Source organism: Juglans regia, chromosome 2 (genome assembly GCF_001411555.2).
Source record: "Juglans regia cultivar Chandler chromosome 2, Walnut 2.0, whole genome shotgun sequence".
Classification (NCBI taxonomy): Eukaryota; Viridiplantae; Streptophyta; class Magnoliopsida; order Fagales; family Juglandaceae; genus Juglans; species Juglans regia.
Window position 1 is genome coordinate 3,686,274 of NC_049902.1, and position 14,052 is coordinate 3,700,325.

Here is a 14,052-nt window from a genome sequence, read left to right on the forward strand (position 1 = left end):
CTGAGAAAGGGGAGCCATTTCCAGTCAGGTGTTGAGAGACAACCATAGGAGTGTGAACTGGCTTGCTATCAAGTAAGTGCGCCCGAGTAAGGATATCCCGTGCATATTTCAGTTGGCTGATAAAAAGACCATCAGTAATGGAGGTAGCTTCCAAACCAAGAAAATAACTTAGGGAACCCAAATCTTTAGTGGCAAATTCAGAATTAAGCTTGCGAGTGAAGCTGTCAAGAAGAGAAGAATTGTTGCCAATAATGATAATATCGTCAACATAAAGAAGGAGATAGATAATGTCAGAATGCTGATGAAACACAAAGAGAGAGGTATCAGCACGGCTGCAAGAAAAACCAAGTGTAATGAGAAAGGAACTGAAGTGCTGAAACCATACTCGAGGAGCTTGCTTGAGGCCATAAAGAGCTTTCTTCAACTGACATACATGATGAGGGTAGCGAGGATCAACATATCCGGGAGGTTGCTCCATATAAACAGTTTCAATGAGAGTACCATAGAGAAAGGCATTCTTGACGTCCAATTGGCGAAGAGGCCATTTGTTAGTAATGGCAAGAGAGAGCACAACACGAACAATAGTGGCCTTGATAACAGGACTAAAGGTGTCGGTGTAGTCAAGTCCAGGTACCTGAGTGTAACCTTTGGCAACAAGACGGGTTTTGAGACGTTCAACGGATCCATCGGGTAGATATTTGGTCCGAAACACCCATTTGGAACCCACAATGTTGGTGTTAGCAGGTCGAGGGACCAAGATCCAAGTGCGATTGTTTTGCAGGGCATGAACTTCGTCATCAATGGCAGCAAGCCAGACAGGATTCTTAGCAGCAGATTTGAATCCTTTAGGCTCAGTGGATGCAAGAAGAGCAGAAAGAAGTCCAGAGGATCCCAAGACACTGAGGTTCGCCGGATGACGAGTCTTGAAGATACTAGCCTTTGCTCGTGTGAGCATCGGGTGAGAACCCATCGGAAATTCTGGAACATGAGTGTGGGCAGTAACATGGGGATCTATGTCAGTCTCAACAGAAGGCGGGCTAGGATCCAAGACCAGTGAAGAAGGACCTGCAAGAGAATGAGAAACCTGTAAAGACTCATCCACTGGTTAGAACAAATAGCACACGGGAGGGATCCGGATGGAGTAATGTGTGAGGAATGGTGCATAGTGGAAGGGGGAGGGAGGTCGTTATGGAGAGAATGTGGTTCAAGAAAATTGGAAAAATTAAGAGAGGAGATGGGCTGAGCATGAGAGCTAGAATGAGAGGGAAAATAGGTTTCATCAAACTGGAGATCGTCTTTGAGACGAATTTCTCTAGCTTTGGAGCGATGGCTGAAGGAGTTTTCGAGAGCAAACCAAACCTCACGTGAGGTGGAGAGACCCACAACCTCAGCCATAGCTTCTTCGGTGAGGGAGGAGAGCAAAAGGCTTAGGAGACGTTGGTCAGTTTGCTTCCACGCCAGGTGTTTGGGATTTGGTGTCTCAGAGGTGGAGGGATGAAAACGTGGGGGAGGTTCAAGGGTGCCATCCACATGATCTAATAACTCTTGGCTCTCAAGTAGGGGAAGTAATTGGCTTTTCCACAAGAGGTAATTTGAGGAGGAAAGCATGATGGTGACCATGTGGATCATGGTGTTGAAGGGAAGAAGGGTGGGGTTGGGTTCGGCAGCCATGAAGAAAAGAGAAAGAAAAAAAGAATCGAGGGATGCTAATCTGATAGGGCTCGTGATACCATGAGAAGATTTGAGCAAAAACCACCACACTTCAAACGTGGTGAGTTTTCTTCTATATATTCAATATTTACATAACGTCTAATTACATAAAAGGAAACTAGAATCAATTTGTACAATGAATGTCCTAGAATTAAAGTAAAACATATTAGGCCTTGAATCAAGGGATTGTTTCCTTAACACTCCTGTGTGCGTGAAAGAACATAAAGGGGAAAGCCCATCAGCGTTTTGCAGAGCAGTACCAAAGATACAAACACAAAAATGCAGTCATTAGCAATGAGAAGAGACACTGTAGATATAGAACGTGAAACCACATCAAGGTTCAATCAAAGATGGAAAACAGGAAAACTGGGCTTGCCACATTGTTTATTAAAAGAAATGAACACCAACTCTAATATATTATCCCTTTCAATCTCACACTGAAAAAATCAGCAACATGCTCACTCTTCTACCAAATAAATATCTATACCGGATTAACAGTTATATATATATATATATTTATATATATTAAAACGAATACCAAAGATTTTCGTATGCAATAACAGTTGCTTCCCAACTCTTGCTGAGAAATCCACCATCCGAGTGATATCATATTATACCATGAAATTTTCATATTACTATTCTGACGCTGCATTTTCGGCTACCACTTTTTCTTCTTGCATGTCAAGTTGGGGGAGTTTCTCACTGACCACTGTAACTTCTTCATGCCTGTCAAATTGGCTGAAGTTGCCTTTCGCCTTGAATAGTTGGGTGTGGTGGTGCTTGCAATAGAGACGATGCTCGTGGGCTACGTAGTTTGATGGGCTGATCACACAGCCTCCATGAGTGCACCTGAAACAAGCCTTATGGTATGCTGAACCATCAACTGCCACCTGAAAGAAAAGTGAGAAAAATGAGAAACGAGAAAGGCGTCAGGGTAATGCACCATCTCTCTCTCTCTCTCTCTCTCCAACTCAAAATGTGCTGAAATGCATGCCACCTTCTTCAAGCACCAACACAAAGCAATCGTTTGGCCCCTGGCAGTACCTCTGTTTTTATTAATCATACTGAGCATATGTGCAGTGCTTCATATATACACTTCAAATTTTCTTGAACTGAGATTTTCCAAGATTACTGTGAGATTTTCCCTCCAACAATCAGGGATTGTGATTAATGTACAACTTTTATACTTCACACGTCAATGATGTTATTATGGATTCTCAGATTTAAAAATTTCAAACAAGCTTATTCATACAATTTCACATCATGTACAAGTTTCAAATCTTTTTCTTAGTTTTTATACAGGCTCTTGTTTTTCTTTTATTTTTATTTTTCACAATGACCTAATGGTTTCTGGGACTCTGGTTAGAGAGCAGCAGGTGCCACAATGTTATACTGCTTAAAGTAAGTCCTGTTAAAATCCTTTAATTGACAAAAAAGATCCATCGGACTGGTTAAAAAGTAAGTAATAATGGATCTCGATACACATCTGCCGTGCACAATGTAATGGTTAAATGAGAACATGAGAGGTATTTGACTGAGGAGAATGAACTCTAGTGCTGAGTAGACACCCAAAAATCTTACGACATTAACGAAATACATCATCTTATACAGGGCTCATAATTAGATATTGAATTGCCAAAATTTACCTTTTCAATTGGGTATACAGTTTTATTGCATGCAATGCACTTTTCTTTAGTTCCACCAAACAAACTTGAAACTCTGCTGTTAGTCTGGACCTGCACAGTTCAAGGACTCGGTATCAGTTATAAGGAGCATTTCCCTCCACTCAACTGGAATTTCTATGACTAGAAAAGTAAAATTAGCAAAATAAGGCTTCAGCTACCTGATTAGCAGATCTGTCAATTCTAACAGTTTTTGGGGTACCTATAGAAGGGAAAACAAAAAAGAACCTATGAATATGCTCATCAAGCAGAAGTGAATATGGATGCTCAGGAACAGCCAATCACCTTCAAAACTTTTATCCAAGCTGCCAGTCATCTTAAACAGTTGATCAAAGTGAGGCTTGCAATATAAAACACCCTCAAAGGAGGAATAATTACTTAGCTGCAAAGATATTGAAGAAAATGAAATATATCAGCAAAGTAGAAACAGCAAAAAATGATTTCGATGTACTTTAAAACCTTTTAAGAAACAGTACAGACCAGAATTTCAAGACCTCTATATCATTAACAATAAAAAGTAAAGATAAAAAATAAAGAGAAGTAAATAAGTGTGCATTGTGACCTATCAACGTAAAGCAGATAATGTAATGACCAACATCCAAATTTTGAGGCAAACAGGTTAATAGTAATTAAATTTAAGATTAGATGCAAAATACGCTCATCAGTGCTCCAACTGTTGACCAGCTGAGAAGGTAGAAGAATCTGGAGAAGATTAAAGTGGTACTCATGTAATGATTGCAAAAATTCTAGAAGTTAAAGACAGCAAAAGATGAAAAGGATAGGTTGTCAATGGCCCAAGGCATTGTCTGGTGGCTAGTTAGAAGTAATCTCATGCTTCTCTCAATCACGAGATAAGAAGAAATCCCTAATTTCAATTTCCATTAATTGATGTAAACAGCTAAAAATGTTTTACATGATCCCTCTTCATTTGTACAAAAAGCCAATAATTGACCACCTAGATTCAAGCACTTCAATATTATGTAGCAATTAATGTCATGAACTCAGAGTACCACTTTAACAAATTTTTATGCCACAGTTAAGTTTCAACTTACATGTGTGAAATGCAATTATACAACAGAGAAATCTTGCGACATTGCCAGTGATTCTACTCTCAACAATTCATTTTTTCTGTTATTTTGGCTGTCATGGAAATCCAATTATACAACAGATAATCACAATGTATCATCTTGATCCTTCCACACATATCACAGTTGTCAGATCAGTACTTGATAATTAACAAATCAATGGTGGAGATGGTACATTGTGAATAGATTGTGAAAGAAACCTTATGAAAATAGCTTAAGAGATCAAACCCGAGGCTGCCATCTTGGCTGATAAGCCCTTAGTCAGTCATGTTCTCTACAGTGGAAACTAACACAAATAATGCAAAATAAAACTATTTCTTTCAAATTGCCTAAAGCATGATTTCCTGGGGCTACTTCTCAGCATTCTGACTAAGTTCTACTTTTCAAAAAACAAAAATCCGACAAAGTTCTCTGATTTTTTATATTATTCTGCAATTGCATCCAAAATTTTTAAGAAGAAATTCCCTATCCGCTTTACCGCTTATACTGGCAAGGATTATTTGCATATTTCCGAGTACTTTTCAGGATTTCATAAATCCCAATTGATCCAAAACTCTACATCAAAGTACAGCTCAATTGGGCTCTTGATGCAACACAGACCTAGTGTCAGCTTCAGAGCAAAATCGTGAATAAGTCGAGACTTTGCTCAAAGAAACTATTGTTAAAAGGATCATTCCAACATTAATAATAAGCCCAATGATCATCATGACTCATGAACCCATCATCGACCAAACAGAGTATGCAATCCATTATCATAATATTTATTTCCAATACTCCATATAAGCTCCCTGATCGTGATCTCCAAACAAAAACCAGATTAAAAAGATCCATAATCAAGTACAAAAGCGATAAAACAGAGACCTGGGAACATATATGATATGATGTGATGGGATCATATAAATGAAGCCTAAGAGCTCTCTACAGACCATGAACTCAATGTAAAGAAGTGTGCCCATGTGTCTATCTACCATAAAAAGTCTATGTTTTGGGTTGTCACCTTAAGGGTACCCTTGCAATGGTGGCATCTGAAGCAGGCCTTGTGGTACACCTTGTTATCAGTAGTAAGCTGTTCAACCAAGTATACTGTCTTCTCACATGCCTTGCACTTCTGGGTAGTCCCTGCAAATTTTGCCATCCCAAAAGATCTTTCACCCCCAGAAACAGAAATAAAAAACCCAGACCCAATAAAATGAACAACTTCAGACACTTTCCTAGGGTGAAGACTTTTTCTCTCTCCCCAAACACACTTTCATTATCTGTTTCAAACTCCCAAATCTCAGATTCACAGCTCAGAGGTTGTCAGATAAACCAACCAACTAGCTAGAAAGGTCTTTGTTTAGACTTTAGGCAATATAGAAAGAAATTGCTAGTGGTGCACACCCGGGATAGTTTGGTCTAAATAATGATGGCTTTGACTGACACCTAAGGATCTTATTACGATATTACCCTCAAATAAGACACGTGTATCGCTTACAGCTCAAGTTCAACTGTGAAATTCGTGCCTTCCTACGGTCGTGACTCGTGAGAGTAGTAGACATATTCGAACATGTCGCGGTTTTTACGTGCCTGTAATTTTTATACAACTCTCCTAAGCCAGCGCGTGAGTTATATTTGCATTGAAAAATACTACTCTTACCATTTGTTTCTATTGTTAATTTTTACCATTGTGATTTTTTTTATTATTTATTTTTACTTGATAATTAAATAAATATTTTTTAATAATATTATAATATTTTTTATTTTTTAAAATATATTTAAATGTGTTAAAAAAATATAAAAAAAAAACTCATCCCAAAACCACTAGCAGAGCCCCAGCAGTGGGAGTAGCACTGCTCTTTGCATTGCAAAAAAATTGGATCAATGAACTTCTTTTTAACCATTTGGATTCGAAACTCATTTCAACTTATCTCATTATTATAATTTTTTCAAGTTTTCAGATAAAATATAATAAATAATTCAATTTTTTCAAATCTCAAAATAATTATAATATTAAAAATAATATTTTATTCAACTCATTTAAAACCATCTCAATTAATCTCCGAATCCAAATGGTGTCACAATTCATTGCATTAAACTTTGATTATAAAGAGAATTTATAAAAATATATTTATAAATTAAAATGAATTAATATGATAAGTTAGATTATAAAATTATTTTATTATAAATAAAAATTAATGTATTATATGAAATTATGTCAATTTATAGTCATAGATTTAATTTTATGAAATCTTTAATTAAGATATTTCTCTAATTCAAATGAAAAATTAGATTTTGAATTTTATAACGAATTAAAATCATTTTTAAACGAAAGTAAGGAAAACTCAGTTTTTTTTTTAATTTTTTTAAGACGACAAATTTGCACGAAGGTAAAGCGGGTGTCTTAAACGCGCTTAAGATATGGTGGAGAGAGGGGTGACGCAAATACACCTTTCGGCTTTCTAAGATAAAATAAATATTAAAACTGAAATGCATTGGCATATACTCTTTGATTGTTTATTGAAGTGTGGCAGTACGGCAACCGATAAAGCGTCCGAAGTTTTTTTTTTTGTTTTTTTTTTTCACGTATTTTTTAATCATCATAATATTTTTTAAAAAATAAAAAATTTACAATATCATTATAAAATATTTTCTTAATTATTAAATAAAAACAAAATTAAAATTTTTTTTGAGAAAAATGCTCGGAACCTATTTTCGGAATCCGAAGTATTTCTGTTTATTTAATAGATCCCAATTTTGTGATAAAAAAGTTGTGTTTATGGTTTATTTTAGTCTCACGAACGATTTCTTCTCAATTTATCTTATTTTATTATTATATTATTTTTAAATTTTTATATAAAATATTAATATTTTTAAAATTTAAAATAATAATAAAATTAAAAAATAATATTTTATTTAATTTATATCTAAAATTATTTTATATTATCTCACCATTTAAACGGAACTTAATCGTCGTGATGATGAGTTCACAATCTTTCTTCCCTTTTTTCAGAATTTTTTTTGTCATTATTATAACATCTCTAAGACCGGTTGGAGTCCGTGCACTATCTACAGCTCAACTCAATCATTTCTTTTCCAAACTTAAAAAAACCCAACAAATAAATAGGAAAAAAACTGTAATTTTTTCTAAAATAAATAATGATATAAATGTAATTTTTTTATGTAATTATATTTTAAATTAAGATTATTTATTTTTATAAATTATTTTATAAAATATTCCTAATTTATGTAAATAATTAGTATCATTTTTATAATTAATATGTGAAAATTAAACTTAATCAAGATCTTGAATCCAATTATTATATGCTGGATAAAAAATTTTGAAAATTCCATTTTCTTTTGTAAGTTTTAAAATATATATATATATATATATATATGCAGTATATAATGAGTTAGTATAATTATCTCAAATAGATAGAACTAATCTACAAATAATTTTTCCCGTCTCTTATTTTTGCATATAAAAAAAAAAAATGGTAACCACACATATATAGTTGTATTGAAATTTGAAGGAGCTTTCTCTAATTGATAGTAACATTTTTTCTGTCTTATATTATCTTTTATGGATCTCAGACTTTTTGGGCGAAAGATATAACTCTCAACCAATCATCTCCCACATTAAATTATTTCCTTTTCTCCTAACCCCACAATGAACCAATCAAGACAAAGAAGTGGTCATATATAGTTGGGCAGTTGGGAGCCTTTTTGTATAATTTTAGACCTTGCCAAAAAGTAACATAACATTTAATTTTTTTTTTTTTTTTCCAAGGACATGCATGTTTATTGTTGCTTTTAGGTAGTGATGTATTCTGTAAATTATAATAAAAAAATAATAATATAATATTAAATAGTAATAAATAATAATAAAAAAAATATAAAAAATAATAATAAAATAATAAATAGTAATAAGATCTTCTCAAATACTTCGGTACCCAAACTGGCTATATCAATAAAGAAGCAAACTCATGAGTAAGGGGTGACAAACACTCCATCATAGTTAGTACTAAAAAAAAAAAAAAAAGATTAATCTCCACCCTTTTCCATTATTTCAAAATAAACCAAGAGGAAAATTACATAAAAATGTGGTTTATATATATATATATAGCAAGAGAAACTGATGGGAGTTCATGATCCATCGTGTAAAGCATTGTCGTGAAACATCAACTCTTCCTTTAAAAAGTTTTGAGTGGCTTTCATGTCGAGGGCTAAAAAGAAAATAAGGATGCGGCTTATGGGTTACGACGGGAAGAAACCACTAATTGGTTTTTGGGGCTGATGATGAATCGCTCTATCAACTCATTTTTGTAAGTACAAAGTTATATCAGCTTCTAAATTTAAGAAAGGCAGTAAGATAGCAGATCATATAAATTTAAAGTAGATATTATAAACGCTTTCAAGTTGCAGTTATTTTATTTTCTGGTTAGCTATTAATGAAGTACGAATATTGTTATCCGATTGGCAAATAAAATAGCATGATGATTAAAGGAAAAAAAAAAAAAAAAAAAGTAAGAAGTAAACAAGTGGTAGGCAGCCTGTACTTGGGCTCTTCTAATTACTAAACTTGTACAATAAAAGGTTGAATCATTTGACTATGTGCAACTGGAAAAATAATAGGGAATGTTGTTGATATGAATCTGCAGGAATGGAATTTTTTGAACTCACAATTAATTTGAAAACTCATCAAAAAAATCAAAATCAAGTCAATGGATGGAGAATCTAGACCCGATGAGAACTCGTTTCAAGAACTTAGATTATATTAAAATCTAGACCCGTTGAAGAACCCTTCTAAAGAACCCAGATTACAAAGAAGGAACGCTGCAAAGGTTATAATTTACCTTTGATAAGTTTAAAAGTTCAATTAAGAACAAGTTGAGATAAACTCAACTCACAATGAATAAATTCATCAAATTTCATAAATTTCTGAAAATGAGAATACAAAAAGTATTTAAACCTAAACCTAATTAAAACCCTAACTAAAATAAAGCCTATTTTACCCAAAATGCCCCTGGATGAACAGTGTAGCGGCTACAGTAACCTCTTGAAACCCTAGTTCAATAAAATAATAACTTTCCCAACATGCCTTTGCATAGGCTCCCTTTTTAAGTCATTCTCATAATAAACTCAATTATTCTAAACTAATAAAATAAGTCATTTAAATGAATTAAACAAGTTGAAAGCCTTTAAGTGCCCAAAGTTTTTAAGTCATGTTGTTGCCATCTTCCATAACTTGTCAAATGAAACAAAACTGAATCTTCATCCTTCAAGCCCATCTTGAATATTGGACTCTTACTAAATTCGTCCCAAGTGGATTGCATCAACTCCTTGATCTTCTTAACTTTTGATCTTGTAATTGGCCCATCTGGAACTTGCAAATGATCTTTAAGACTAGGTCATGTCGGTGCCCATCATTCCCCCTCTGCTCAAAAGGATTCGACCTCGAATCTCCACCTGGATCAAAGGGAAAAATGTTACTAACATTAAAAATAGCACAAACATGATACTTACCTGCAAGATCCACTTGATATGCATTATCATTAATTTGTTCAAGAATTTGAAAAATTCCATCCAAGCTACTTATGTCGTCAACAGGTAAATACATTAAATCTAAAGGAGTAAATGGATTAAGTCTATTAACAATTTCAAAATGTGAAAATTTAGTAGTTGCATGAACACTTCAATTATATGTAAATTCAATGAATGACAAACAATACTCCTACAAATGTTCATGAAACACATCTAAAGTCTTCCTCACCCCAAAATGACCACTCCAATTATATGCAAACTCAATAAAAGGCAAATGATACTCACACAAACGTTCATGCAACAAGTCAATGAATGGCAAATGATACTCCCACAAGCATTCATGCAACACGTTTAAAATCTTATTTACACCAAAATGACCACTCCAATTATATGCAATCTCAATGAATGGCAAGCAATACTCCTGCAAACGTTCATGCAACACGTTAATAAATGAAAAATGATACTTCCACAAACATTCATGCAACACGTCAATGAGTGGCAAATGATACTCTCACAAATGTTCATGCAACAAGTCAATGTATGGCAAATGATACTCCCACAAACGTTCATGCATCACATTGAAAGTCTTCCTTATACCAAAGTTACCCAACAAACCACCATGTCTATCACACACAAGTAACTTACGCATAAAACTAGTGGGCACACAAAATTTATTATCTCTAAACAAGTACCAATCTAATTTATAGAACTTACCAAACGATATTTTCTCACATGTTCCATACACATTAGCAAAGTCATCTTCATTAGCTTGTAATTCCTTATCATATTCAAGTCTCAATAGTTTTGCATCTAAAATGAACACAAGGACATACTTTCTTGCTAAAGCATCAACCATAAAATCTTTCATACCTTGTGTGTATTTGAATACATGAGGAAAAATCTTAATACAATCCTCCCACTTAGCATGCATTCTAGTTAACAACTTATTTTGTCCCTTCAAGTGTGTCAAGGTCTCATGTTTTTCAAAGAAATGTCGGTTAGGAATTGTGGCGTCGGTTAGGAATTGTGGCACCTGTCACAAAATCAATGTAGTGCTCTATCTCCTTAATAGGTGGCAATCCACTAAACATACCGCTAGGCAACAAGACCTCATATCCCTACAACAAAAAAACAACAACATTAGACAAAGAGTCATTACATTCGTTAGTATAAAAGCTTGCCTTAGCATAAAAATTCACTTTTGTCTTTCTATTTATCTCTGCAATCTCTCTTTCTTTTTCCTCTTGAGGCTCCACTCTTTTTTCTTGATTCTCAACCACCTTTCTATTTTCTTTTTCATTCTCTCTTTCTTTTGATGTTTCGGCCTCATTCTCTTTTCTCCTCTCACTCTCTTTGTCATTTTCACTCTCCTCGTTTTTTTCACTCTCGGCCTCACACTTGTTTTTCAACTCATTCACTCTTTTTCTTGAAGTTTCAGCCTCACCATCATCTTTTTCCTTAGGTGGTTTGGTCTTCCTCTTTATTATAGCTTGATCATTTTTGTCCCACTTTGATTTCCAAGGAGTACTAGAAATCGAAGTATACCTTGATACACCCTTTCCTTTTAGCCGCCTCTCCACCTTCATTGCTATGTGTACCATGTCCTCTACCTCCACATAATGTTGCAACTCAGCTACATTGGCTATCTCCCTATTCAATCCACTCAAAAATTTTGTCATCGTGGCCTCCCGATCCTCCACTACGTTAGCCGAATCATAGCCAACTTAATCTCCTTATGGTAATCATTTACACTCCTAGACCCATGTGTAAGATTTTGTAATTTTTGGTAGAGGTTTCTATAGTAGTGGCTAGGTACAAATCTCCGGCTCATTATAGCTTTCAACTCTCTTCATGTTTCTACAGGCCTCTCAAGATTCCTCCTCCTATTGGTCACTAATTGATCCCACCAAAGAATCGTATAATCAGTGAACTCAATTACCGCTAACTTCACATTTTTCTCCTCTGAGTAATTATGACAATCAAATACCAACTCTATTATTTTATCCCACTCTAAATAAACTTCAGGGTCAGTTCTACCTTGGAATGATAATATTTTCATTTTGATGCTCCCAAGGTTCTTATCTACTCCATATCGACCACTTGGGTTTGCCTTAAGTACTCTTCCACGCCTAACTCCTCTATGTCTACCCAATCCAACTTCAGATGTTAGGTCTTCCTCATCATCACCATACTCTCCATTCTCATACTCATTCTCAATACTAGGCTCACGTCGCCTCCTATCTCTCCCACCTTGCAGATTTCTAATCATTGCTTCTTGATGATCCATATTATCCCTCACTTCACCCAACACCAAGTTCAACCGTTCAAACTGTTGTTGCATGGCTTGCAACACAAATGATGAGTTATCTGCCATCCCCTTTGGTGAAGAGCCACTCCGGTGAGATATTGTAAAGTGCTGCACAAAAGAATGTTAGTAGAAAACCCCACACACTCCTTTACGTGTTTACACTCGAATAACGACACTTCACTCGTGTTTCACTCTTAATTAGTTTTTTTCCGATAATAGTCTCACACTCTCTTGCCTTTTACCTCTATAGTTTTCTCGCTCAAGTTATTTAAGAACTAGTTGAACTAAATCAAGACAATACAACCTTGTATTATTCCAACTAGAAATATAGATCCAAGAAACAAGAAATGAATAAAATGACAAGAGATTCAAGGAATTTATACGAGGGAAAGAGTAATTATAAAACAAGATACCAACTAAAAAGATGTATTCAGCTCCTATGATAATAAAAGCTCAATCAACAAATACTTTATTTTTCTTTGTTGTAACTATGTAGTAACCTTTGAATATGCTACATTTTCTTTTCTTCTTTTACTTCTCTCTCTCTTTTTTTTCAAATTTTATTTTATTTTATTTTCTCTTCTTTTCCTTTCTTTTCTTTTCTTTTCTTTTCTTTTCTCTAATTCAATCACAAATAGCAATATTCAATTGTGAAAATCAAGCAATTGAATTCAAGTACACAAGAATTGACAATGAAGTAGAAGAGAATCAGTAGAACGGCACTCCAAGCAATTGATAAACTTAGAGATGCTAGAAACCCTAGAATTTTGAAAATTTCGACAGCCTACTTTTTGTTTCTTTTTTTTTTTCAACTCTAGAATAATGAAACCCTAGAATTAAATTTAAAAATGCAAGAAATTAAAAGATAGAATCAGACTTGATTGGAAACCTGGCTCTGATACCAAATGATATGAATCCGCGGGAATGGAATCCTTTGAACCCACAATCAATTTGAAAACTCATCAAGAAAGCCAAAATCAAGTCAATGGATGAAGAATTTAGACCAGGTGGGAACTCGTTTCAAGAACCTAGATTATATTAAAATCTAGACTCGTTGAAGAACCAGTCTCAAGAACCCAGATTACAAAGGAGAAACGCCACAAAGGTTGTGATTTACCTTTGATAAGCTCAAAAGTTTAATTAAGAATAAGAGGAGATAAACTCAACTCATAATGAATAAATTCATCAAATTTCATAAATTTCTGAAAATAAGGCTACAAAAAGTATTTAAACTTAAACCTAATTAAAATCCTAGCTAAAATAAAGCCTCTTGTACCCAAAATGCCCTTGGATGAATAGTATCGTGGCTACAATAACCTCTTGAAACCCTAGTTCAATAAAATAATAACTTTCCCAACATATCCTTGCATAGGCCCCCTCTTAAGTCATTTCCGTAATAAATTCATTTATTCTAAACTAATAAAATAAGTTTTTTAAATGAATTAAACAAGTTGAAAGCCTTCAAGTGCCCAAAGTCTTTAAGTCATGTTGTTGCCATCTTTCATAGCTTATCAAATGAAACAAAACTGGATCTTCATCCTTCAAGCCCATCTTGAATATTGGACTCTTGCTAAACTCATCCCAAGTGGATTGCATCAACTCCTTGATCTTCTTAGCTTTTGACCTTGTAATTGGCCCATCTGGAACTTGCAAATGATCTTTAAGATTAGGTCCATGTTGGTGCCCATCAGCTGTATTTTTGTAACACTACGGATACTAGTATTGTAATAAGGGTAATTTTCTCACT

General features: G+C 34.3%; 1 protein-coding gene across 1 annotated transcript; it reads right to left on the reverse strand.

The window, feature by feature from the left end:
• Positions 1-1,994: 1,994 nt before the first annotated feature.
• Positions 1,995-5,828, reverse strand: LOC108999172 (LIM domain-containing protein WLIM1-like). Its single transcript, XM_018975977.2, has 5 exons — positions 5,475-5,828; positions 3,678-3,774; positions 3,554-3,594; positions 3,357-3,446; positions 1,995-2,600 (listed from the first exon to the last, which is right to left on the reverse strand). The coding sequence occupies exons 1-5, from the start codon at positions 5,610-5,612 to the stop codon at positions 2,346-2,348; spliced, it is 621 nt and encodes a 206-aa protein (XP_018831522.1). The 5' UTR covers positions 5,613-5,828; the 3' UTR covers positions 1,995-2,345.
• Positions 5,829-14,052: the final 8,224 nt, after the last annotated feature.